Source organism: Heterodontus francisci, chromosome 20 (assembly GCF_036365525.1).
Source record: "Heterodontus francisci isolate sHetFra1 chromosome 20, sHetFra1.hap1, whole genome shotgun sequence".
NCBI lineage: Eukaryota > Metazoa > Chordata > Chondrichthyes > Heterodontiformes > Heterodontidae > Heterodontus > Heterodontus francisci.
In genome coordinates, this window is record NC_090390.1 from 11,004,546 (window position 1) to 11,027,826 (window position 23,281).

The 23,281-nt window shown below is 43.8% G+C and overlaps 1 protein-coding gene across 1 annotated transcript in view; it reads left to right on the forward strand.

Moving 5' to 3' along the window:
- Positions 1-16,010, forward strand: part of LOC137380899 (inorganic pyrophosphatase-like) — a 52,434-nt gene extending 36,424 nt beyond the window's left edge. Inside the window, exons 8-9 of the mRNA XM_068053304.1 lie at positions 5,720-5,759; positions 15,792-16,010. Of these exons, the coding sequence (XP_067909405.1) occupies positions 5,720-5,759; positions 15,792-15,823 (72 nt within the window). The 3' untranslated portion in view covers positions 15,824-16,010. The remainder of the gene's footprint in view (positions 1-5,719; positions 5,760-15,791) is intronic.
- Positions 16,011-23,281: the final 7,271 nt, after the last annotated feature.

Here is a 23,281-nt window from a genome sequence, read left to right on the forward strand (position 1 = left end):
GTCCAGCATCTATGGAATCACTTCAGTCCTCCAAAGGAATCCATTTCCACAATTTTAAAACACAAGTCCTCACAAATACTAAAAAATTGAAGTACTGGTGATATAGTTGATGCGTCGGTTCTAATTTTCCAAAATTCCCTCAATTTGGGGAATGTTCAGTGAGTTAGAAAATAGTGAATGTAAGTCCTGTATTCAAAAAGGGAGGGAGACAAAGCCAGAAACTACAGGCCAGTTTGCTTAACATCTGTCATGGGGAAATGTTAGCTGCTATTAAAGACACTATAGCAGGGCACTTAAAAAAAAAAAAAAAAAATTCAACATGGTTTGGTGGAAGGAAAATCATGTTTAACCAATTTATTGGAGTTCTTTGAAGAGCTAACGTGTGCTGCGGATAAAGGGGAACCGGTGGATGTACTGTACTTAGATTTCCAGAAGGCATTTGATAGTGTCACATCAAAGGTTATTGTGAAAAAAAATAAAAGCTCATGGTGTAGGGGTTAACATTGGCATGGATAGAAGGTTGGCCAGCTGACAGGAAACAGGCATAAATGGGTCATTTTCTGGTTGGCAAGATGTAACGAGTGGTCTGCCACAGAGATCAGTGCTGGGGCCGCGACGTTTTACAATTTATATAAATGACATGGGGGGGATGAAGGGACCAAAGGTATGTTTGCTAAATTTGCTGATGACACAAAGATAGGTAGAAACATAAGTTGTGAAGAGGGTGTCAGGAGGCTACAAAGGGATATAGATAAGTGAATGGGCAAAGATCTGGCAAATGGAATATAATGTAGGAAAATGTGAAATTGTCCATTTTGGCAGAAAGAATAAAGAAGCATATTATCTAAATGGTGTGAGATTCCAGAGTTCTAAGATGCAGAGGGATCTGTGTGTCCCAAGTGCATGGATCGCAAAAAGTTAGTATGCAGGTACAGCAAGTAATTAGGAAAGCTAATAGTATGTTTATCCTTTATTGAGAGGGTAATTGAATACAAAAATAGGGAGGTTATGCTTCAGTTATATAGGGCATTGGTGAGACCACATCTGGAGTACTGTGTGCAGTATTGATTAATTCAGAGAAGGTTTACTAGACTGACACCTGGAATGAAAACAAAGTGCTTGCAATACTCAGCAGGTCTGGCAGCATCTGTGGAGAGAGAAGCAAAGGTCTGATGAAAGGTCACAGACCTGTTGAGTATTTCCAGCACTTTTTGTTTTTGTTTCAGATTTCCAGCATCTGCAGTGTTTTGCAGGTCCTCTGAGGAAAGGTTGGACAGGCTAGGTTTGGAGTTTAGATGAGTAAGAGGTGACGTGATTGAAACATATGAGACCCTGAGGGGTCTTGACATGGTAGATGAGGAAAGGATGTTTCCTCTTGTGGGAGAATCCAGAACTAGGTCTCGCCATTTAAGAACGAGATAAGGAGAAATATTTTCTCTGTCGTGAGTCTTTTGAATTCTCTTCCTCAAAAGGCGGTGGAAGCAGTCTTAGAATATTTTTAAGGCAAAGGTAGATTCTTGATGAGCAAGGGACTGAAAGGTTATCAGGGTAGACGGGAATGTGGAGTTGAGGTGACAATCAGATTATCCATGATCTTGTTGAATGGTGGAGCAGACTCAAGGGGCCAAGTGGCCTACTCCTGCTCCTAATTTGTATGTTTGTATTTAATTAATTGAATTTGTTATTTATTAAATGGTAGTATTTGCACTGGTGTCTCTGTAGCATTAGTCCAGGTCTCTGGACTACTAATCCAGTAACATCACTGTGCTTACCCTTCCCGACTCTCCCCAGATGCCAGTTGACCTGTTGAGTGTTTCCAGCTCTTTCTGTTTTTATGCTTTATGAATCTGTCATGTTATCTATATCTCCATCAGTCTATCTCTCGCTATCTATCTATGCATCTATATCTCTGTCTCATTTATCTTATTTCTGTTTGTGGCATTTTCTAGCAAATGCATTGACTGCCACATCTCCCTACATAGTAATTGCAATTGCTCTTCAAAAATAATTTATTAGCTGTGTGGGGCTTTGGTACATCAAAAGAACATGGAAAGTGCTGTATGAATGGTGGTTTTTTTTTTTGTTTGCATAGGTATTTTGGGAAAGCCAAGCTGGGGAAAATTCTGATGGTTACTGCAATGGAGGGCAGCTCCTCATTGGTTGCGATGAAGTTGGCTGGTTGTTCCTGTATTTATTATGCAGCCACATATTAGCAATGGAATGCTCCCTTAAGAGCGAAAAGTTGGGATAGTGGGCGATTTCACTAATTACAAAGTGTGTTTCAGCTACAGTGTCACTGGTTTAATGTCACTACCGCAATGTTGTCTAATACACATTGGAGCGTTGCCACTCTTCTAGCCACATGTACTCATTTTAGTAGAAAATTATCACATTCTGTCTTCGTGATGTGGCAGCAAGACCATCTCTAGCTGTCCTGACAACATTAAGGGTAAACCACATAGTGTAGGAATGGAGTCACGTGCAGCCCAGGTAAAGACAGCAGGTTCTCCATCCTGAAGAGCATTCGTGAACCAGTTGGGTTTGTTGCATTTGACAACCTGTCGATTGCTAGTCCAGGGTCATAACCACTACATTACCATTTTGTTTGTACTGCTGTTTAAAACAATCCAAAACTAATCCCACTGCCCTGCTGTCTATCCATTATCCTGCATTTTGGTAGGAAGAATGTGGAGAGGCAGTACAAACTAAACAATACAATTTTAAAGTGGGTATGGGAACAAAGAAATCTAAGGCTGTACAGATGCAAGCCTTTAAAATTGGAAGGACATACAATACAAAAGGCAGGAAGTTATGCTGAACCTTTGTAAACCATCCTAGACTGGGTATTGTAATGAGAGAGGATTAATTAACAATCTTGTGCGGGGTCCCTTGGGGAAGAGTAACCATAACATGATAGAATTCTTCATGAAGATGGAGAGTGAGAGTGTTGATTCCGAGACTAGGGTCCTGAATCTAAATAAAGAAAACTATGAAGGTATGAGGCGCGAGTTGGTTATGGTAGATTGGGGAACCTTCCTTAAAGGGTTGACAGTGGATAGGCAATAGCTAGCATTTAAAGAGCGCATGGATGAATTACAACAATTGTTCATTCCTGTCTGGCGCAAAAATAAAACAGGAAGGGTGGCTCAGCCATGGCCTACAAAAGAAATTAGTGATAGTATTCGATCCAAGGAGGAGAAGTATAAAATGGCCAGAACAAGCAGTAAACCTGAGGATTGGGAGCAGTTTAGAATTCAGCAAAGGAGGACAAAGGGATTGTTTAAGAAGGGGAAAATAGTGTATGAGAGTAAGCTTGCAAAGAACTTAAAAACTGACTGTAAAAGCTTCTATAGATATGTGAAGAGAAAAAGATTAGTGAAGACAAATGTGGGTCCCTTACAGTCAGAAACGGGGGAATTTATAATGGGGAACAAAGAAATGACAGACCAGTTAAATACATACTTTGGTTCTGTCTTCAGAAAGGAGGATACAAATAACCTCCCAGAACTGTTGGGGGACATTGGGTCCAGTGAGAAGGAACTGTATGAAATCATTATTAGTAGGGAAATAGTGTTAGGGAAATTTGATGGCATTGAAGGCTGATAAATCCCCAAAGCCTGATAATCTACATCCCAGAGTACTTAAGGAAGTGGCCCTAGAAATAGTAGATGCATTGCTGGTCATTTTTCAAAATTCTATAGACTCTGGAACTGTTTCAACGGATTGGGGGGTAGCTAATGTAAAAAAGGAGGCAGAGAGAAAACAGGGAATTATAGACCGGTTAGCCTAACATCAGTGGTGGGGGAAAATGCTAAAGTCCGTTATAAAAGATGTAATAGCAGAGCACTTGGAAAACAATGACCGGACAAAGTCAGCATAGATTTACAAAAGGGAAATCATACTTGACACATCCTCAAAAAATTCCAGTAGATTTAACTAGTAGAATAGATAAAGGAAAACCAGTGGATGTGGTGTGTTTGGACTTTCACTAGGCTTTCTATAAGGTCCCATATAAGGAATTGGCATGCACAATTAAAGCACATGAGATTGGGGGTAAGGTACTGACATGGATAGACAGGAAACCGAGTAGGTATAAACTGGTCTTTTTCCGAGTGGCAGGCAGTGACTAGTGGGGTACCGCAAGGGTCAGTGCTAGGGCCCCAGCTATTCACAATATATATTAATGATATAGATGAGGGAATTAAATGCAATATATCCAAGTTTGCAGACGATACAAAGCTGGTTGGGAGTGTGAGCCGTGAGGAGGATGCAGAGAAGCACCAGTGTGACTTGGACAGGTTGAATAAGTGAGCAAATACATGGCAGATGCAGTATAATGTGGATAAATGTAAGGTTATCCACTTTGGTGGCAAAAACAGGCAGATTATTATCTGAACGGCGATAGATTGGGAAAGGGGGAGGTGCAGGGAGACCTGGGTGTCCTTGTGCACCAGTTGCTGAAAGTAAACATGCAGGTGCAGCAGGCAGTTAAGAAGGCAAATGGTATGTTGGCCTTCTTAGTGAGAGGATTTGAGTACAGGAGCAAGAATGTCTTGCTGCAATTATGCATGGCCTTGGTGAGACCACATCTGGAGTACTGTGTGCAGTTTTGGTCTCCTTATCTGAGGAAGGATGTTCTTGCTATTTAGGGTCTGCAGCGAAGGTTCACCAGACTGATTCCTGAGATGGCAGGACTGACATATGAAGAGAGATTGGGTCGATTAGGCTTGTATTTGCTAGAGTTTAGAAGAATGAGAGAGGATCTTATAGAAACCTACAAAATTCTAACAGGACTGGACAGGCTGGATGCAGGAAGGATGTTCCCGATGGTGGGGGAGTCCAGGGCGAGGGGTCACAGTCTAAGGTTAAGGGGTAAAACATTTAGGACTGAGATGAGATATTTCCTCACGCAGAGAGTGGTGAACCTGTGGAATTCTCTACCGCAGAAAGCAGTTGCGGCCAAATCATTAAATATATTCAAGAGTTAGACATAGCTCATGGGGCTAATGGGATCAAAGGATACAGGGCGAAAGCAGGAACAGGTTACTGAGTTTGGATGATCAACCGTGATCGTATTGCATGGCGGAACAGGCTCAAAGGGCCGAATGGCCTACTCCTATTTTTCTATGTTTCTATCATTGGTTAGGTCTCAACTGGAGTATTGTATTCAACTCTGGGTACTGTACTTTAGGAGGGTCTCAGAGGGGTGCAGAGTGGATTTATTAGAGTGGTACCAGGGGTGCAGGACTTCAGTTACTTGGAGAGACTAGTGAAGCAGGGGAGTTTCTCTTTAGACCAGAGAAGGATAAAGGGGCGATCTGATAAAGGAATTCAAAATCATGACCATGATAAAAGCAAAATAGAGTAAATAAAGAGAAACTATTTCCTGTGGCAGGAAGATCAGTAACCAGAGAACACAGATGAAAGATAGTTGTCTGAAGAACTAATGGGAGTGTTTTTATGCAGCGAGTTGTGATCTGGAATACATTTCCTGAAAGGGTGGGTTGTGGAAGCAGACTCAATAATAACTTTCAAAAGGATAAATACTTGAAAAGGAAAAAATTAAAGGGCTGTGGGGAAGCGTAGGATAGTGGGACTAACTGGATAGCTCTTTCAAAGAGCAGGACTAAGCGGCAGTCTCCTCCTGCTGTATCATTCTGAATTGTTATAGCACTCCCACCTGTTTCTGATTAAACATTTCTGAACTTGTTTTTTTCAGATGCCAGCGTTTGGAGCGGGTGGTTCAGTCCCAGTGGATGGTAAGAGTTTTCCTAACTTGTATTTATGCCTCCATGGGGTAGAGGTTGCTCCTGGCCATGTTATCACCCAGTGCTTAGAAAATTCTGCTAGTATAACAGAATTTGGAGCAGACATGGTGAGCCTTCTACTTTCCACTGTTCCCCACTCTGTTTCTTTAGTTCTTGCACCAGAACAGGACTCCTGGTGCAATTCTGACATCAGATGTGCCTTGTACCTCTATATATGCAAATACTTTTTATCCATTGCACATGCTGCTGGTCAGCTAGATGTAGATTGCGCAAAGGCTTTGTGGCGTCACTTGCAGCAGAACACCCAGTGTCTGACTTCCTCTTGTAGCCTCAGTATTTATATTTCAGGTCAATGGTAACCCCCAACATGTTGCTTGTAGGGGAAATTCAACAATGGTAATGTCATTCAATGTCCAGGGGAGGTGGTTAGCCTCTTGTTGGAGATGGTCATTGTCTGGCACTTTTGCGGTGAAAATTTTACTTATCACCAGTGTTCCCTCTAAATTTTATTTGAACTAGGCAGGTTGCAAATTCTTAGCAATATCTTTCTATCCATGGGCAGCTTACATTTTGGAAGTCACTGAACTTTCACAAAGGTGTGAGTGGCCTGTTTATTTCAATGCGCTGTACATTCCAAATTGCCACATGAGCATCTTAGAGGAAACATTGTTCTCTTCCCACTAGTCCTATTTTCCTCCTCGGGTCCCACTCTACTTCCACTTCTCTCTGGTACCAATCCACCTTTCCTGCAACAGGTCACATTATACTTCTACTCTCATACATCCCAATTCACGTCACTTCTCTCTGAACATGTCCCATAGTCCCTCCTTCCTCTCTCATGTCCCATGTTACCACACTCCTCCCTTGCGTCCTATTCTAACCCTCTGCTTACTGGTTGTGTTCTGTCTCCTCAGATCCCCTATTCTACCTCTCCTCACGCGTCCCACACCTGAACGGTTAGCTTACGTCAGTTGAAAGGAGCTCACAGGAGAGATGAAAAACAAAAGGAATAGTGAAGCCAAGGCCCCCTGCCTGTCTGACTGTCCCTCACCCCCTCCCCTGCCAGCAGTCTGTCCCTCAACCCTTGCCCCGCCGGCTGTGTGTCTCCACTCCCTTCCCCCGCCGTCCGGCTGTGTCTGTCTGTCGCTCTCTTTCGCGCGCACTCTCTCTCTCGCTCCTACTTGGGCTTATATATACTGATGCTGTACTGTTAGCTGTTGCCTTTGGTGTACTCTTCTACACTGAGATTGTAAACATAGATTAACTGGGGAGGAAGTTATAAAGTACGAGTTGAAATGTAGCAATCTGCATTTTGAGAATGAAAATGGGAAAATAGGGAGGATCAATGTGTGGCTTGAGGCATGGTGCAGAGGGGGAGGGCTTCAGATTCTCGAGACATTGGGACTAGGTCTGGGGCAGGAGACACCTTTGAAAAAGGGACGGTTTGCACCTCAAGACTGGGACCAATGTCCTCGCGAGGAAGTTCACTAGAGTGGTTAGAGAGGGTTTAAACTGAATTGGCAGGGGGGATGGGCGCCAGCATATAGCAGTAGAAAAGATGGGTAAGGGTGCATAAAATGATAAGTGTTAGGACAAGAGACGTAAGTAGTACCATATTAGATAGGAGCATACTAAGAAGGACTGCCAGGAACGGATGCAGTGTGTTTAGAAAAGATAGAGAAAGATAAAAGGGAGGTGGGGTGGCAGTACTGATTAGGGAAGGCATTGTAGTGTTGGAAAGTGAGGATGACCTTGAGGGGGCAAGGACAGAATCCATTTGGTTAGAGTTGAGAAGCAAAATGGGGATGATCACAGTACTGAGGTATTCTATAGTGAAATAGAGGAGCAAATCTGCAGGGAAACCAGAATGTGCAAAAACTTCAAAAGTAATGGTGACTTGGACAAATGTGGATAAATTAAAGAAAGCCAACACTGATTTGTTAAGAGCATATCATATTTAACCAACTTCTTTGAGTTTTTTGATGAGATTAGGGTAATGCAGTGGTGTACATGGGCTTCCAAAAGGCATTTGATAAAGTGCCACATAACAGGCTTGCCAAGAAAGTTAGAACTCTTGGAATAAATGGGACGGTAGTAACATAATACAAAATTAGCTGAATGACTGAAAATAGAATAGTGATGAACAGTTCTTTGGACTGGAGGAAGGTGGGGTTTTCTTTATGTATTAATGACATAGACTTGGGTCCACAGGGCACAGTTTCAGGAGAATAGTGATAAACTTCAAGAGGACATAGACAAGCTTGTAGAGTGGGCAGACATGTGACATGAAATTTAATGCAGAGAAGTGTGAAGTGATCCATTTTGGTAGGAAGAATGAGGAGAGCCAATATAAAATAAAGGGTACAATTCGAAAGTGGGTGCAGGAGCAGAGGGACCTGGGAGTATATGTGCATAAATTATTGAAAGTGGCAGGGCAGCTTGAGAAAGCAGTTTATTTACTTATTTAGAGATACAGCACTGAAACAGGCCCTTCGGCCCACCGAGTCTGTGCCGACCAACCATCCATTTATACTAACCCTACAGTAATCCCATATTCCCTACCACCTACCTGCACTAGGGGGCAATTTACAATGGCCAACTTACCTATCACCTGCAAGTCTTTGGCGGTGGGAGGAAACCGGAGCACCCGGCGAAAACCCACGCGGTCACTGGGAGAACTTGTAAACTACACACAGGCAGTACCCAGAATTGAACCCGGGTCCCTGGAGCTGTGAGGCTGCGGTGCTAGCCACTGTGCCGCCCTGCAAAGATTGCAGGATCCTGGGTTTTATAAATAGGGGCATAGAGTACAAAAGCAGGGAAGATTAATAAATCTATATAAAACGCTAGTTTGGCCCCAACTGTAGTATTGAGTCCAGTTCTGGGCACCAAACTTTAGGAAGGATGTTGAGGCATTCAAGAGGCTGCAGAAAAGATTCGCAAGAACTGTTCTAGGGATGAGGAACTTCAGTTATGTTAGATTGGAGAAGAGAAGATTAAGAGGAGATTTGATGGACGTGCTTAAAATTGAGGATTCTGGCCAGAGTAGATGGGGAGAAACTGTTCCCATTGGCAGAAGGATCAACAACCAGAGAACGCTGATTTAAGGTGATTGGCAAAAAAAAAAGCAACCGCAACATGAAAAACTTTTTTATGCAGCAAGTGGTTAGGGTCTGGAATGCACTTCCTGAGAGTGTGGTGGTGGCAGATTCAGTTGAGGCCTTCAAAAGATCACTGAATAATCATCTGAAGAGACTAAATTTGCACGACTACGGGAGAACAGGTGGGGCAGTGGGACTAAGTGAGTTAGTCTTGCAGAGACACTGTCCGGACACAGTGGGCCAAAAGATGCCCTGCTGTAACCATTCTATGATTCTAAGTATAGAATGGTGATATTGGGAGACTTTAATTGGTTGGGATAAACAGTAGCGAAAAGGGAAAGGAGGGGAGGAAATCTGTTCGAGAGCTTCCTTGACTTCTAACTGGGAAGGAGGTATTGCTGGTGCTGGGAAATGAGGTGGGCCAACTGTATGTGGGAGAGCACTGGGTGACAGGGATCATCCTATCATAAGGTTTAGATTAGTTATGGAGAAGAGCAAGAAACATTCTAAAGTAGAACTTCTATATTGGAAGAGGGCTAACGTCAATGGGATGAAAAGGGATCTAGCCAGGGTAAAATGGGACCAAAGACTGACAGAAAAAACAGAACAATGGATGATGTTTAAGATATTTCAGGTACAAGCTGGGTACATTACAACAAGAGCAAAAGGTAGGAGAACCAAAGCCAGGGCCTCTTCGATGACGAGGGAGGTAGAGAATGTGATTTTAAAAAAGGCGTATAATGGATGTCAGGTGTATTCTTCAAGCGAGAATGAGGCCAAATCCAGTAGGTTGAGAGGGAAGGTGAAGAGAATACGACTGGCAAAGAGTATATGGAAATAGAATGGCATTTAACATGAAAGCGAACCCAAAAATCATCTCCCAGCATGTAAATAGGTGTGTAGCAAGAGGCACAGTGTGTGGTATTAGGGACAAAGTGGTTGGAGGCACAGGGCAAGGCTAGAATAGTTAGAGTACTTTGTATTGGTGTTGACCTGAGGAGGAAGATGCTGACAAAATATCGGTTGACATGGAGAGAGTAGAGGTAATGATGAAGTGAAAATTAATAGGAAGGATGTACTGGAAAGAGTGGATAAGTCGCCTGATCTTGGATGGCTTGTATCCCAGGTTGCTAAAGGAAGTGGTGGTGGAGATAGTGGAAGGGTCCTAGATGTGGTTATGGTGCCGAAGGATTGGAGAGTGGCAAATGTGGCACCCTTATTCAAAACAGGATGTAAGGACATTCCTAGTCACTAAAGCCAGTCAGTTTAGCATCAGTGGTGGGTAAAGTTTTAGAAACAATAATTGGAGAAAAATCGAGCATTTGAAAAGGTTTGAATTAATTTAAGGATAGCCAGCATGGATTTGTAAAGAGCAGATTGTGCTTGTCTAATCTAATTGAATTTTTTGATTAAATAACAGAAGGTTGGTGAAGAGAAAGCAATGGAGGTTGGCTCCATGGATTTTAAAAGTGTTAGACAAAGTACCACATAAAAGGCTGGTTAACAAAATTAAGGCTCAGCGTCACCTTGAATAAAAAAAATTGGCTTAAGGATAGAACACAGTGGTAAAGGTTATTTTTCAGACTGGAGAATGGTAGGCAGTGGTGTTTCCCATGAGAACTTTTTTGATGTATATAAATGACTTGGATATTGGAATACAGAGTAAAGTTTCAAAAATTGCCAATGATGCCAAACTTGGAGGTGTGGCAAACATTGAGGATGATGCAAGTTGACTGCCACAGGACCGAGGCTAGGAGAATGGAATTTAATAGAGAAGTGTGAAGTGATGCATTTTGGCAGAAGGGATAGGAAGAGGCAATATAGACATAATAGCACTGTTCTAAAGATTGTGCAGAGACAGAGGGACCTGGGGGTTCATGTCCATAGATCGTTGAAGGTGGCAGGGCATATTGAGAGATTAGTTTGCAAAGCAGATGGGATCCTGGGCTTCATGAATAGAGGTATTGAGTACAAAAGCAGGGAGGTTATGTTGAATGTTTATAAAGCTCTGGTTAGGCCACAACTCGAGTATTACATCCAGTTCTGATCATCATTCTTTAGGAAGGATGTGTGTGTCCTTGAGAGGGTGGGGGAGAGGTTTAGCAGAATGAGAGATTTTAACTAAAAGATTGGAGAAGCTGGGTTTTTTCTCCTTGGAGCAGAGAAGGTTGAGGAGAGATTTGATAGAGGTGTACAAGATTGAGAGTTTTAGGTATGGTAGAGAAAGAAAAGCTGGTGGACAAGGGCTAGGGGACACCGTTTTAATGTTTTGGGCAAGAGATGCAGGGGGAATATGAGGAAGAACTTCTTTACGCAGTGAGTAGTAATGACCTGGAGCTCGCTAAATATGAGGGTGGTGGAAGCAGAGACAGTAAATGATTTCAAAAGAAAATTGGATGGGCACTTGAGGGAAAGAAACTTGCAGGGCTACAGGAATAGAGCAGGGGAATGTGACTAATTGGATTGCTCAATAAAGAGCCAGCATGAGCTCTGGACTGAATGGTTTCCTTGAGCCATAACAAAGAACAAAGATAATTACAGCACAGGAACACGCCCTTCAGCCCTCCAAGCCTGCGCCGATCCAGATCCTCTCTCTAAACATGTCGCCTATTTTCTAAGGTTCTGTATCTCTTTTCTTCCTGCCCATTCATGTATCTGTCTAGATACATCTTAAAAGACTCCATCGTGCCCGTGTCTACCACCTCCGCTGGCAACGCGTTCCAGGTGCCCACCACCCTCTGCGTAAAGAACTTTCCACGCATATCCCCCCTAAACATTTCCCCTTTCACTTTGAACTCGTGTCCTCTAGTAATTGAAACCCCCACTCTGGGGAAAAAGCCTCTTGCTGTCCACCCTGTCCATATCTCTCATGATTTTGTACACCTCAATCAGGTCCCCCCTCAACCTCCGTCTTTCTAATGAAAATAATCCTAATCTACTCAACCTCTCTTCATAGCTAGCGCCCTCCATACCAGGCAACATCCTGGTGAACCTCCTCTGCACCCTCTCCAAAGCATCCACATCCTTTTGATAATGTGGCGACCAGAACTGTACGCAGTATTCCAAATGTGGCCGAACCAAAGTCCTATACAACTGTAACATGACCTGCCAACTCTTGTACTCAATGCCCCGTCCGATGAAGGAAAGCATGCCGTATGCCTTCTTGACCACTCTATTGACCTGCGTTGCCACCTTCAGGGAACAGTGGACCTGAACACCCAAATCTCTCTGGACATCAATTTTCCCCAGGACTTTTCCATTTACTGTATAGTTCACTCTTGAATTGGATCTTCCAAAATGCATCACCTCGCATTTGCCCTGATTGAACTCCATCTGCCATTTCTCTGCCCAACTCTCCAATCTATATATTCTGCTGTATTCTCTGACAGTCCCCTTCACTATCTGCTACTCCACCAATCTTAGTGTCGTCTGCAAACTTGCTAATCAGTCCACCTATACTTTCCTCCAAATCATTAATGTATATCACAAACAACAGTGGTCCCAGCACGGATCCCTGTGGAACACCACTGGTCACACGTCTCCATTTTGAGAAACTCCCCTCTACTGCTACTCTCTGTCTCCTGTTGCCCAGCCAGTTCTTTATCCATCTAGGTAGTACACCTTGGACCCCAAGCGCCTTCACTTTCTCCATCAGCCTGCCATGGGGAACCTTATCAAACGCCTTACTGAAGTCCATGTATATGACATCGACAGCCCTTCCCTCATCAATCAACTTTGTCACTTCCTCAAAGAATTCTATTAAGTTGGTAAGACATGACCTTCCCTGCACAAAACCATGTTGCCTATCACTGATGAGCCCATTTTCTTCCAAATGGGAATAGATCCTATCCCTCAGTATCTTCTCCAGCAGCTTCCCTACCACTGACGTCAGGCTCACCGGTCTATAATTACCTGGATTATCCCTGCTACCCTTCTTAAACAAGGGGACAACATTAGCAATTCTCCAGTCCTCCGGGACCTCACCCGTGTTTAAGGATGCTGCAAAGATATCTGTTGAGGCCCCAGCTATTTCCTCTCTCGCTTCCCGCAGTAACCTGGGATAGATCCCATCCGGACCTGGGGACTTGTCCACCTTAATGCCCTTTAGAATACCCAACACTTCCTCCCTCCTTATGCCGACTTGACCTAGAGTAATCAAACATCTGTTCCTAACCTCAACATCTGTCATGTCCCTCTCCTCGGTGAATACCGATGCAAAGTACTCGTTTAGAATCTCACCCATTTTCTCTGAGTCCAAGCATAACATTCCTCCTTTGTCCTTTAGTGGGCCAATCCTTTCTCTAGTTACCCTCTTTCTCCTTATATATGAATAAAAGGCTTTGGGATTTTCCTTAACCCTGTTTGCTAAAGATATTTCATGACCCCTTTTAGCCCTCTTAATTCCTCGTTTCAGATTGGTCCTACATTCCCGATATTCTTTCAAAGCTTCGTCTTTCATCAGCCGCCTACACCTTATGTATGCTTCCTTTTTCCTCTTAGCTAGTCTCTCAATTTCACCTGTCATCCATGGTTCCCTAATCTTGCCATTTCTATCCCTCATTTTCACAGGAACATGTCTCTCCTGCATGCTAATCAACCTCTCTTTAAAAGCCTCCCACATATCACATGTGGATTTACCTTCAAACAGCTGCTCCCAATCTACATTTCCCAACTCCTGCCGAATTTTGGTATAGTTGGCCTTCCCCCAATTTAGCACTCTTCCTTTAGGACCACTCTCGTCTTTGTCCATGATTATTTTAAAGCTTACGGAATTGTGATCACTATTCCCAAAGTAGTCCCCTACTGAAACTTCAACAACCTGGCCGGGCTCATTCCCCAACACCAGGTCCAGTATGGCCCCTTCCCGAGTTGGACTATTTACATACTGCTCTAGAAAACCTTCCTGGATGCTCCTTACAAATTCTGCTCCATCTGGACCTCTAACACTAAGCGAATCCCAGTCAATGTTGGGAAAATTAAAATCTCCTATCACCACCACCCTGTTGCTCCTACATCTTTCCATAATCTGTTTACATATTTGTACCTCTATCTCACGCTCACTGTTGGGAGGCCTGTAGTACAGCCCCAACATTGTTACCGCACCCTTCCTATTTCTGAGTTCTGTCCATATTGCCTCACTGCTCGAGTCCTCCATAGTGCCCTCCTTCAGCACAGCTGTGATATCCTCTTTGACCAGTAATGCAACTCCTCCACCCCTTTTACCTCCCTCTCTATCCCACCTGAAGCATCGATATCCTGGGATATTTAGTTGCCAATCATGCCCTTCCCTCAACCAAGTCTCAGTAATAGCAATAATATCATACTCCCAGGTACTAATCCAAGCCCTAAGTTCATCTGCCTTACCTACTACACTTCTTGCATTAAAACAAATGCACCTCAGACCACCAGTCCCTTTTATATTCATCATCTGCTCCCTGCCTGTTCTTCCCCTTAGTCACACTGACTTCATTATCTAGTTCCTTACAGGCTTTTGTTACTACCTCCTTACTGTCAACTGACCTCAATTGGTTCCCATCCCCCTGCCGCATTAGTTTAAACCCTCCCCAACAGCGTTAGCAAAAGCACCTCCAAGGACATTGGTTCCAGTCCGGCCCAGGTGTAGACCGTCCAATTTGTAATAGTCCCACCTCCCCCAGAACCGGTCCCAATGTCCCAAAAATCTGAACCCCTCCTTCCTGCACCATCTCTCAAGCCACGCATTCATCCTGACTATTCTTTCATTTTTACTCTGACTATCACGTGGCACTGGTAGTAATCCTGAGATTACTACCTCTGAGGTCCTACTTTTTAACTTGGCTCCTAACTCCCTAAACTCTGCTTGTAGGACCTCATCCAGTTTTTTACCTATATCATTAGTGCCTATGTGTACAATGACAACTGGCTGTTCACCCTCCCCCTTTAGAATGTTCTGCAGCCGATCTGAGACATCCCTGACCCGTGCACCTGGGAGGCAACATACCATTCGGGAGCCTCGTTTTCGACCACAGAACCGCCTATCTACTCCCCTTACAATCGAATCCCCTACGACTATAGCCCTTCCACTCTTTTTCCCGCCCTTCTGAACAGCAGCGCCAGCCACGGTGCCATGGACCTGGCTACTGCTGCCTTCCCCTGGTGAGCCATCTCCCTCAACAGTATCCAAAACGGTATACTTGTTTTGGAGGGAGATGACCGCAGGGGACTCCTGCGCTGCCTTCCTGCTCTTTCTCTGCCTTTTGGTCACCCATTCCCTTTCTCCCTCAGCAATCCTAATCTGCGGTGTGACCAATTCACTAAACGTGCTATCCACGACCTCCTCCGCATCGCGCATGCTCCAAAGTGAGTCCATCCGCAGCTCGAGAGCCGTCATGCGGTCTAACAAGAGCTGCAGTTGGACACACTTCCTGCACGTGAAGGAGTCAGGGACATCAGCCGTGTCTCTGAGCTCCCACATTGAGCAAGAGGAGCATGACACGGGTCTGAGATCTCCTGCCATTTTTAATCTTAAGCTTAACTTAGTTAAATGAAAAAGGAACGAAAAGTTTTTACCAATCACAATAAAACCAGAGAAATCGAAAAAGCCTTACCTTATAAACACCCCACCGAGTCCTTTTATTTTTGGTTAGAGGAGGAGGAGGGCGGGTGGGAGACACGACAAGTGTGGTGTCTCGGGTTCAGAAACCGCCCAAATATATAGTGTTTTACTTACCCAGCAGCCCCCTGGCCTCCGCCGAAAAACAAAAGGAAATTAAATTTACTTTCAAACTGACCTTCCCAGCTGCTCACTCGCTCACTCTCTGCTCCTGAAAAAGCTGCTGCAATGACTCAATGAACTCAACCCAGTGACCCAGAATGCAGTTGCTTTATTAACGTAGATTGTCCTGAATGAAGCTATTTTATAACACTATTTCTCTCTCTGCAGTGGACCAGTGGTGGTATGGCAAGAAGAATTGAACAGCAAAGAAGAGTTTGACACGAGTCGTCATGGTCCAAATCTGATTTATCACAGTTGTAGAATCCGTAGTTGGTTTGAAGAAAAGGAATGAAGTTGTGTTTGCCAGTAAATGTCCGTCTCTGATTACTGTAGCTTCTACTTCAGATATGAAGGAAGTGTCAATTCAATAAAACTTACTCCACTGCTGATGTTTTGTTCATCTTGTTGTGGCCCAGGCTTCCAGAGAGCCCCACATTATTTTTTTTTCTTTTTACTCCATTCTGGGAATATGAACATTGCTGGCAAGGCCAGCATTTATTGCCCATCCCTAATTGCCTTTGAGAAGGTGGTGAGCTGCCGCCTTGAATCACTGCAATGCATGTGGTGTATATGATTAGGGAGGGAGTTCCAGCATTTTTATCCATGGTGTGTGGCTTGGAGGGGAACTTGCAGGTGGTGATCCCATGCACCTGCTGCCTTATCCTTCTCGGTGGTAGAGGTCGCAGCTTTGGAAGGTGCTGCAGAAGGAGCCTTGGCGAGTTGCTGCAGTGCATCGGGTAGATGGTACACACTGCTGCCACTGTGCACCAGTTGTGGAAGGAGTCAATGTTCAAGGTGGTGGATGGGGTGCCAATCAAGCAAGCTAATTTGTACTGGATGATGTTGAGTCCCTTGTCCATCCAGGCAAATAGTGTATTCCATCACACTGCTCTGTCTATAGTATGCTGCTTCTGCTGTTTAGCATGCATGTAGTCCTGTTGGCATCTCATTTTTAAGTATGCCTGGTGCTGCTCCTGGCATGCTTCCCTGAACAGAACTGAATACAGTTCTGTTGCTGCTGATGGCCCACAGCACCTCATGGATGCCCAGTTTTGAGCTGTAAGATCTGTTCTGAATTTTTTCCATTTCGCATGGTGGTAATGTTACACAACACGATGGAGGGTGTCCTCAGTGTGAAGATGGGACTCTGTCTCCACAAGGACTGTGTGATGGGTTAACCTACCAATACTGTCATGAATAGATGCAGCTGTGACCGCTAGGTTGGTGAGGACTAGATGAAGTAAGTTTTTCCCGCTTGGTTCCTTCACCACCTGCTTCAGGCCCAGTCTGGCAGATATGTCCTTCAGTCAGTACTGGTGCTACCGAGCCACTCTTAGTGATGGACATTAAAGTGTCCCACCTAGAGTACATTCTGTCCCCTTGCTACCCTCCATGCTTCTTCCAAGTGGTGTTTAACATGGAGGAGCACAGATTCATCAGTTGAAGGAAGCCAGTAGGTGGTAATCAGTAGGAGGTTTCCTTGCCCATGTTTGACTTGATGCCATGAGCCTTCATGGGGTCCGGAGTCAATATTGAGGGCTCCCAGGGCCACTCCATTTCGCCTGTATACAGGGATGAAGAAGTAGTCTGGGACATTGGCTGTAATGTATGATTCTGTGACTATGACTGTTAGGTTGTGGGACAGCTGTCCCAATTTTGACACATCCCCAGATGTCAGCGAGGAGAACTTTGCAAGGTCAACTGGGGCGCATGGAGAGGAGACTTGATGAGTGAGATACAGTCAGTGTGTGAAGGTGGGAATTCGGTGCAAAGCGGGAAAGAGGTACTCCTTTTTCAGCCTCCAGTAGCTTTAGAAGACACATGTTGCTTCCCAGAAAAAAGAGGACAACCTCGAGACATTGACATCACAGGAAAGCTGTAAGGTGATTGGTTGGTGAATAACTGCTGTTAGGGAGTATCTGTAAATAGCTAGGTTAGAGCACTGCTGTTGGGGTGTGTGGGATAATATCTGGAAATTAGAAAAAGGTCAAATAATTAAAATTTAAGTAGCTATCTTCCAATTAAGACACGCAAGCAGAATGGAAGCAAGAAGCTGAGTCTACTATTTTGTTTCATTTTTAAGCTGTAAGGTTTATTGTATTACCAAGGTTTATATTAGTACAGTAAGTACTGGTGAAGAGAGCCATTAATTTTTACAAAGTAAAGTTGTTTTAAATAACTATCAATAACAGGGCAGGTGATTGTTGCAGCTACAGTATGTGGGAGCTGGTGGACACCAGTGTGATTCACAGCAACCATGTCTGCAGTAAGAACAGCTCAAGGAGCTTCGGCTGAGTAGATGAGCTAGAGGCCAAGCTACGTATGCTGCAATGCACCAGGGAGGGGGAAAGTTAGCTAAACACTTTGTGCCACAAGGCAGTCACACCCCTTTGGATGGCATCTTCTGATTTGGTCAGTGGTCAGGGACGGGGGTGATTGCGAGTGAGGTAGTTAAGGGGATCGAGAAGGCAGAAGTGGAGGAGCCTCAGCCTTTGCAATTGTCCAACAGGCTTGAAGTTCTTTCAACTTGTATGGGTGAGAGTGAGGGCTGCAGGGTCGATGAGCAAACTGACCATGGCACCATGGTGCAGGAAGCCATTCAAGTGGGCGGAGTAAATAAGGATGTTGTGGTAGTAGGGGACAGTATAATCCAGGGGATAGATACCGTTTTCTGCAACCATATGCAAGAGTCCAGAAAGCTCTGACTGCCTGGTGCCAGGGTTTGGGTCATCTGCCCGGGACTGGAGAGGAATTTGCAGTGGAAGGGGGAGAATCCAGTTGTCATAGTCCACTTGGGTACCAATGATCTAGATAGGACTGGGAGAGAGTACTGCATAGGGAGTATGAGCAGCTAGGGGCTAAATTTAAAAAGCAGAACCTCAAAGGTAATCTGAATTATTACCTGAGCCACAAGCAAATTGGACTAGAGTAAATATTAGAGAGGTGAATGCATGGCTCAGACTGGTGTAGAAATGGGTTTCAGTTCATGGGGCACTGGCATCAGTACTGGGGAAAGTGGGAGCTGTGCTATTGGGACAGTCTTCACCTGAACTGTGCTGGGACCAGTGTTTTGGTGAATTGTATAACTAGGGCAGTAGAGAAGGCTTTATACTAAATAGTGGGGGGAAGGGGATCATGAGAGGTGTAAATCAAAGGGCAACAATAAGGTAATAAAGCAGGTAGCGATTTGGGTAATGATAACCAGAGCGTGGCAGGAAGGGATCAAATGTACAAATGTAAGACTACACCAGCAGTAAGGCCAAAGATTGCAGAAATGGTAAAAAGACAAAAAGGCTTTGTTTCTGTGTGTAGCATTCGTAACAAAGTGAGTCAATTGTTGCACAGATAGAAATAAATGTGTGACCTGATAGCCATTACAGAGACATTGTTGCAAGGTGACCAAGGCTGGGACCTGAATATTGATGAGCATTTGACGTTTCAAGAAGACAGGAAGCTAGGAAAAGGTGGTGTGGTAACTTTGTTAATTAAGGATGTCATTAATACAGTAGTGAGAGATAGCTTTGGCTCAGAATAGCAAGATGTATAATCAGTTTGCGTGGAGGTAAAAAACAAGAAAGGTAAGAGGACACGTGGAGTTGTTTATAGGCCCCCTAACAGTTGCTACACTGTAGGACAGAGTATAGAGGAAGAAATAAATGGGGGGTGTAAGAAAGGTACTGCAATAATCATGGATGAGTTTAATCTACATGTAGATTGACAAAGGTAGCCTGGAAAATGAGTTCATAGAGTGTAGTCGGGACAATTTCTTAGAGCAGTATGCCCCATAGCCAAATAGGAAGCAGGCAATTCTAGACCTGGTAATGTGCAATGAGACAGGATTCATAAATAACCTCATGGTAAAGAAGCGGTGACAGCGATCATAAGGTGACAGAATTTCATTTTCAATTTGAAAGGGAGAAGTGTGGGTTGTTACTGCCGGGGTGGGGGGGGGGGGGGGGGGGGTCCTCAGGTTCCCCTTTCACCCCTTCTCTGGTTTAATCACAGCAGGGTTTTTTTTAGCATAGTGATTGAACTTACCACCTCAGTGACCACTTGCTCCTGTTACTCTTAATGTAATTGCAAAAGAACCAATCAGACAGATTTTCTTGAGTTTAAACAAGAAAAATGTAAGTTTATAACACTTTGAACTAGTTAAAATTACTAAAATACGCTGCACATTCATGTGCACATTCACATGAGAGTCACGTTCACAAATAAGTTAGAGGGAAAACAGATTTGGTGGTTGGAGTCAAGTCTGGAATAAATGGAACTTAAATACAGTTTTAAATCTCAAGTCCTCAGCTGAAGTTGTATTCGTGACGTCCTCACTGGGCCATGTGCATGGTGGTGGTGGGCTTGCTTTTTTCAGGGTTCCTGAAGGCAGAAGAGCATTTCAATCTCTCCCCTGCTGTGATGGTCTGTAGGCTTGAGGAACTTTACCAGTTACAGCTGGATCTTCTCTTGATCTTTATTAGAGAGAGAGAGAGCTGCTTCGTTGATAGCTTTTAAGTTACTCCTATCTGCTTTCTGTGTGACAAAGCTTACAGTCTCTCCAGAGCTGCACAGGCAGTCAAGCCCCTTTCTGTTCTGAGGGTCTCTGAACTGAAATGTTGATTATGCTTCTCTCTGCACAGAGGCTGCCAGACCTGCTGAGTATTTCCAGCATTTCTTGTTTTTGTTTCAGTCAAGCCCCTTTGTTTTAATGAGGTCTTTCTGGAATCCTCTGAGGTTCAGGGTACTACACTTCAAGCTGTTCATCACACTTGGAGGGGGTGGCTCTTTCAAAGTTAAAGGGTGTCGATGGCCCCTGACGATTGTGCTGATAAGGCCATTCCAGCTAATTTAGTCACTGAGAGCAACCCATTGTCCTGGCTAGATTGTCGTCTCCAGTCTGGTCTTTTGGTGTTTCAAATGTAAATTGCAGTGGTCACCTTGGCTGCCAGTTTACTTTTTTTTTTAAAAAGTTACTTGTAAGAATTTCCAGTAAAAGTCTAATGCAAGCTTCCAACCGATGAAATTAATATTTCCTATTTAGGATATAGGGTTTTCATGACCGGGTTTAAGACTAATGTTTTATACCTCAATAAAGGATATGAAGGCAAAGCTAGCTAAAGTGAACTGGGAAATTAAAAGGTAGGACAGTAGCGATGCAGCGGCAGACTTTTAAGCAGCTATCTAATAACTCTCAGCAAAGATTTATCCCAGTGAAAAAATTTCTTTGAGAAGGGTGCATCATTCGTGGCTAAATAAGGAAGTTACGAATAGTATCAAATTAAAAGAAACACTGTATAAATCTGCAAAGATTAGTGACGTCAGAAGATTGGACAGGTTTTAAGAACCAGAAAAGAATGACAAAAATTGAGGGAGAAAGTAGAGTATGAGAGAAAACTAGCTAGTAATATAAAAGCATAGTAAAAGTTCCTGCAAGTATTTAAATAGAAAAGAGTAACTAAAGCTGGTGTTGGTCCTCTAGAGAGAGAGTCTGGGGAATTAACAATGGAAAGCAAAGAAATAGTTGAGGTATTTTATGTCTGTTTTCACTGTGGAAGACTTTTTTTTTAAACTGCTAAGGCTACTTGAAAATCAAGAGGTGAAAGGGAGGGAGGAACTTAAAACAATCATCACTGGGGAAAAGGTGCTGGGAAAGCTATTAGACCTAAAGGCTGACAAGTCCCCAGGATCAGATGGCCTGCATCATAGGGTCTTAAAATAAGTAGCTGCAGAGATAGTAGAGGCTTTGATTATAATCTTCCAAAATTCCTTAGATTCTGGAAGGGTCCCAGCAGATTGGAAAATAGCAAATGTAACACCATTATTCAAGAAAAGAGGGAGACAGAAAGCAGGAAACTATAGGCCAGTTAGACTAACATCTGTCATCGAGAAATTACTAGAATCCTTTACTAAGGAGGTTATAGCAAGACACTTAGAAAATCATAATGCAATCAGCGTCAACGAGGTTTTGTGAAAGGGAAATTGTGTTTGATTTGCGTTCCCCAAAGAAGTAACGAGCAATGTGGATAAAGGGGAACCTGTAGATGTGGTGTACTTAGATTTCCAAAAGGCATTTGATAAAGTGCCACATCAAAGAACGAGAGGCGATATCACTGAAATGGATATGATTCTGAAGGCGCTTGACAGGGTGGACACTGAGATTGTTTTCCTTGGCTGGGGAATCCAGAAAAAGACAGTCTAAGACTAACGGATCAATCATTTAAGACTGAGATTAGACATTTCTTCACTCAGAAGGTTGTGAAGCTTTGGAATTCTCTATCCGAGAGGGTTCTGGATGGTTCGAGTACATTCGCGGTTGGGATCTCACGGAATCAAGGGATGGCAAAGTGGAGTTGAGGCACATCAGCCATGATCATACTGAATGATGGAGAAGGCTCGAGGGGCTGTATAGCGTGTTCCTACTAATGTTTTGGTTCCAGCGATGAGTGATTACAGCTATGTAGATAGACTGAGAAGGTGGGGTTATTCTCTTTCAAGCAGAGAAGGATGAGAGGGGATATGATTATGTTTAAAATCATGAAGGGCTTAGGTAAGAGTTAATACAGAAACTGTTTCCATTGGCTGCTGCATTGATAGAGAGGACAGATTTAAGGTGATTAGCAAAAGAGCCAAGGTGACATGAGGAAAACGTTTTAATGCAACAAGTGGGTAGGATTGGGAATGCACTCCAGAGTTTGGTCCAATTTACTCAGCCTTTCACCACAGGACAACCCTCTCATCCCAGGAACCAATCTAGTGAAACTTTGCGGTACCAATGCAAGTCTATCCTTAGATGTGAAGACCGAACTGCGTGCAGTACACCAGCTGTGGTCTCACCAAAGCCCTGTACAACTATAACAAGACTCCCTTATTCTCTTTCTCCAATCCCCTTGAAATGAAGGCCAACATGCCATTTGCCTTCCTAATTGTTGCTGTATCTAAATGCTAACTTTACATTCCTCATATGAGTACACCCAAGTCTCTCTGAATATCAACATTTAAAGTTTCACTCCTTTTAATAATCTGCTTTTCTATTCTTTCCAAAATGAATAGCCTCACACTTCCCCACATTATACTCCATCTGCCACCTTGTTGCCCACTCGCTTAATTATCTTTATCTCTTTGCAGCCTCTTTGTGTCCTCCTCACAGTTTACACCTCACTTTGTATCTATCCCAAAAAGCTGATATTGATGAAGAGCTACACCACCGAATCCAGCTTAGCCTATAATAAATTGCATACTCGGGTTTTCAAGAATTGTGATATCGGACCTGACACTAAGCTCAAAGTCTATTGAGCACTGGTTCTCCCCACGCTTCTCTATGGCGCTGAAGCTTGGACACCTTATGTTCCACCTTTGAGGTGAAGGTGACCATGTCCATCTTCTGGTGTATTTCATAAGCTTCTGGTGGGTACGTAGGTGACTGCTAAGGCCCATCATTTTTATTCGTTCATGGGATGTGGGTGTCGCTGGATAGACTAGCATTTATTGCCCATCCCTAATTGCCCTTGTCCTGAGGTCGTAGATTTGGAAGGTGCTGTCAAAGGAGTCGGTGAGTTGCTGCAGTGCATTTTGTATATGGTACACACTGCTGCCACTGTCTATCAGTGATGAAGGAAGTAAATGTTGAAGGTGGTGGAAGGGGTGCCGATCAAGCGGGCTGCTTT